General features: G+C 29.7%; 1 protein-coding gene across 1 annotated transcript; it reads left to right on the top strand.

The window, feature by feature from the left end:
* Positions 1,628-3,559, top strand: LOC107620305 (ETHYLENE INSENSITIVE 3-like 5 protein). The gene is made up of 2 exons (XM_021113273.1): positions 1,628-1,691; positions 2,022-3,559. Exons 1-2 carry the CDS (start codon positions 1,628-1,630, stop codon positions 3,338-3,340), a joined length of 1,383 nt encoding a protein of 460 aa, XP_020968932.1. The 3' UTR covers positions 3,341-3,559.

Raw genomic sequence — 3,801 nt, forward strand, 5'->3', positions numbered from 1 at the left:
TTGGGAGATAAGTTAAGATTTATGCAATATTTATAAAAGGCTAAATTGATCTTATTTTTAATAGTCTCGTTAAATATTTAAGTGTTTTTACCAATTAAGTTGTTTTTTTTGTATTTTTTATTTTTTTTTGCAATTTTTTTCCTCATCTCATTTTTTTATTGTTGTTGTTGTGTTTTATTTTATTTCTCCCCTACTTTTTTCAGTGGTTATTGCAATATTTTTTATTTTTTTTATGTTTGATTTTTTTGCTCTTTATTCTTGTTTTTATTCATGTTAAGAGGATGAAACAAGAAGAATCATGAAAATGTGAAACAAGAAGAAGCAGGCGAAGAAGAATTTTAAATTGTACATAATTTATTAGAAAAATAGTATTGAAATTTTTTAACCGTGACACATTCTTATTTGAGGATAGAAAAAGATGAATTATAAGAATGTGAAACAAAAAGGAGAAAATAAAGAAAAAGATGATGATGATGAAAAAAAAGGAGGAGGAGGAGGGAGAGTTTTGAATTGTGCAGAATTTATCAAAAAAATATTATCAAAATTTTTTCACTGTAACACAGAAAATTTCTTAGTTGACACAAAAAAAATTTAATTTTGAAGAAAATTTTTTAATCGTGATATCATTTTCAACTAAATGAAGTGGTATTGATGTCTTTTTTTGTTCTAAACCACACTTAAATGTATTTTATTGGTTGAATGAGTTAAAATTTTGGATTTATAGTTCTTTATTTAAAGATTTATTGTGTCTTTTATAAAAAATTTCTGTTATTTTTAACTAAATGATGTATTTTTGTTATTACTGAATTAATTATATGGTATTAAACTAATATATATGAGATTTGACTATTTTTGTGTTCTTTGCAATAATTTGATATATCTTTTAAATTTAAAATATATTTAAATATATTTTGTTAGTTGAGTGAGTTAAGGTTATAATCTTATGGTCTTTTGAAGATTTTTTGTGTTATTCACCACTAAATAATGTGTTTTGTTATTGTTAAACTAATTTTGTGATATTTAACTAAAAGAAAAAGAAAATAATGATAATAAAAATGACGACAATGGTATCAAAGAAGAGGATGAGAAAAATAAAAGAGAAAAAAATCAAACAAAAAAAGGAGGAGGAGAAGATAGTGACAAAAACCATAAAAATGACGAAAATGATAATTAAAAAGAAAGAGAAAAAAAAACCGACAACAGTCTACTAATGGTGTAATTTTTTTTTTAAATTATGATTCTAATCACCAAATGTTGTTACAAATTGTGCATGCAAACAGAACCGCCTCATCTTCTTTATTATCTCACTCAAACAACCTTTAATTTTTTCAGGTTAATTGCATATTTACCAGCCTTTTCAAGAAGTATAAATACCTTTAATTGCGTACTTTATCCCCATCACTCGTATGAATTATTTATTTGAATACAATTTCCGTAAACTAAGCTTATTTTGCTGATGTTAGATCCTTCTAACACCGCCATTCCACAATCTTCATGAATATCTATATATACACAACTTTCACAAGTTGTAACAACATAATATCAATTACTCTTATCTATTTTCCACACTTCACTTGACTTCTTTTATAAAAAAAAATCATCATGGTACTTATCCAAGAAGAAATACATGGTGAAAATCATGGAGGTTTGCAAAGCTCGTGGATTCGTTTATGGCATCGTCCCTGAAAATGGTATAGAATTACACCCTTCTTTCTTTTAAAATAAGGGTTTCTTTTTCATTTTATTTTTTTAATTAAAAATTAACTATGCATAGTAAAAAGGTTTAATTTAAAAGGAGGAATAATAAGATACGTATTATGTAAAATTAATAATAATTTAATTAAATATATTAAATTAATTTTAAAATTTTAATTATAAAATAAATTATATTTGAGCTTTTATCTAACAAATAATACAAAAACAATTTTAATATGTTTCTATGTTTTTACTAAAAAATGTTTTATTTCTGTCATACTTCAGCCTTTACTTTGATATTAAAATATTTTAATTATAATTCATAGGTAAACCAATTACTGGTAGTTCGGATAGTTTGCGAGAATGGTGGAAAGAAAATATCAGATTTGACCAAACTGCCCCTAAAGCAATTGCAAAGTATTTACCGTTACTTGAAAAGGGAGAATTAGATGAGTCGTCAAGCATACACCTTCTCCAAGATCTTCAAGATGCAACACTAGGATCTCTTCTTTCAGCACTGATGCAACACTGTGTGCCGCCACAGAGGAAGTATCCTTTGGAGAAAGGCGTGGCTCCGCCGTGGTGGCCTAATGGGTCAGAGGCATGGTGGGGCAAACAGGGCTCTTTGGCTCAAGAACACGGGCCACCACCGTATAAGAAACCCCATGATTTGAAGAAGGCATGGAAGGTTTCGGTATTGGCTTCGGTTATAAAGCACATGTCCCCTGACTTAGAGAAATTGAGAAGGCTCGTGACTCAATCAAGGACCTTGCAAGATAAGATGACTGCCAAAGATAACGTTACTTGGTCTAAAGTTGTGAGCCAAGAAGAAGCTTTGTTGAGACTTACCAACAAGTGTCTTAAGATTTCCCCTTCTTCGTCCAGCGACGAGGAGAATAATAAGGAAGACAGGGAGGGGGAAATTAAAGTCTTTGAGTCATCCCCAATAAGCTCTATTAATAATCCTCTTGATCATGTTTTGTTTGGTGGTGGCAGCAGTGGCAACAACGGAGGCAGTGAAAAAAGAAAGTGTGATTTTGATAGTAGTAATGATGGGAACAACAACAATAATAGTAATAGCTTTGTGGATAAACCAATATATACATGTCAGAACGTAGATTGTCCACAAAGCGATTTGTCTATGGGATTTAGAGACAAGAATTCAAGGATGGACCACGAGTCGATGTGTGCTTTTCGCAGTGCCACTCTCGATCATCAGGGGATTAATAGCAGCAATGAGAATTCCAAGGCTTTCCATGATTACCTGTCGAGTGAGGAGAGGATGACAAGTGTTGGAGATTGGATGAATATGGAGGTAGCTAAGGCCAATAACAACAATAATAATTTGGGTGACACTGATTTTGGTGATATTGATATTATGAATGGAACGGAAGAGATTGCAGGTGAAGCTTTTGGTGAGGACAATTTAGGGTTGTGGCTGAATGACATTGAAGATTGTGAGTTGTTTGCGGCATTGGAGATGGTTAAAGCAAATAGCGTGATGGATTCAACTCATCAGAATAATAATCCACCATTAATAAAGCATGATCATTTTTTCCCACATGACGGCCATCTTGACGATGAAGCAACTACTTCATCACTTTGGGACTATGCTAGTACTTCGTTTAAGAGCAACAACATTTGATAATTAATTTTATATGTTTAAGAATATTGCAGTTTTTATGTATTATTAATTAATTATTAGTCTTCTCTACTATCACATTATCATACACAATTTGCTCACATATGATCCTGATTAGATTGATTAATTACCAGATGTGAGCTATCTAGTCATAGCATCTAAAAAATGTTTCTCTCCTATGTAATATTGATTTTCTTAAATAAAATGATATTTTATTATGAATATGATTTGTGTGCTTGTGTTGATCATTCAAGTTATTCTCCTCATTAATTATATTTCTTGAAGATGATTAAAGTAAACAATTTTCTAAGAGAAATATTAGGAGTAAAACTTTTATAACACATTTAACCATATCTTATTTTTTATTATTAAGAATTAGAATTTAGTATTTAGAGTTTTTTAAAAAATACATGCATATAGAAAAATTAAAGAAAAAAGAGTTAAAAAAAAAAAAAAGTTAAGGA

Source organism: Arachis ipaensis, chromosome B10, assembly GCF_000816755.2.
Source record: "Arachis ipaensis cultivar K30076 chromosome B10, Araip1.1, whole genome shotgun sequence".
NCBI lineage: Eukaryota > Viridiplantae > Streptophyta > Magnoliopsida > Fabales > Fabaceae > Arachis > Arachis ipaensis.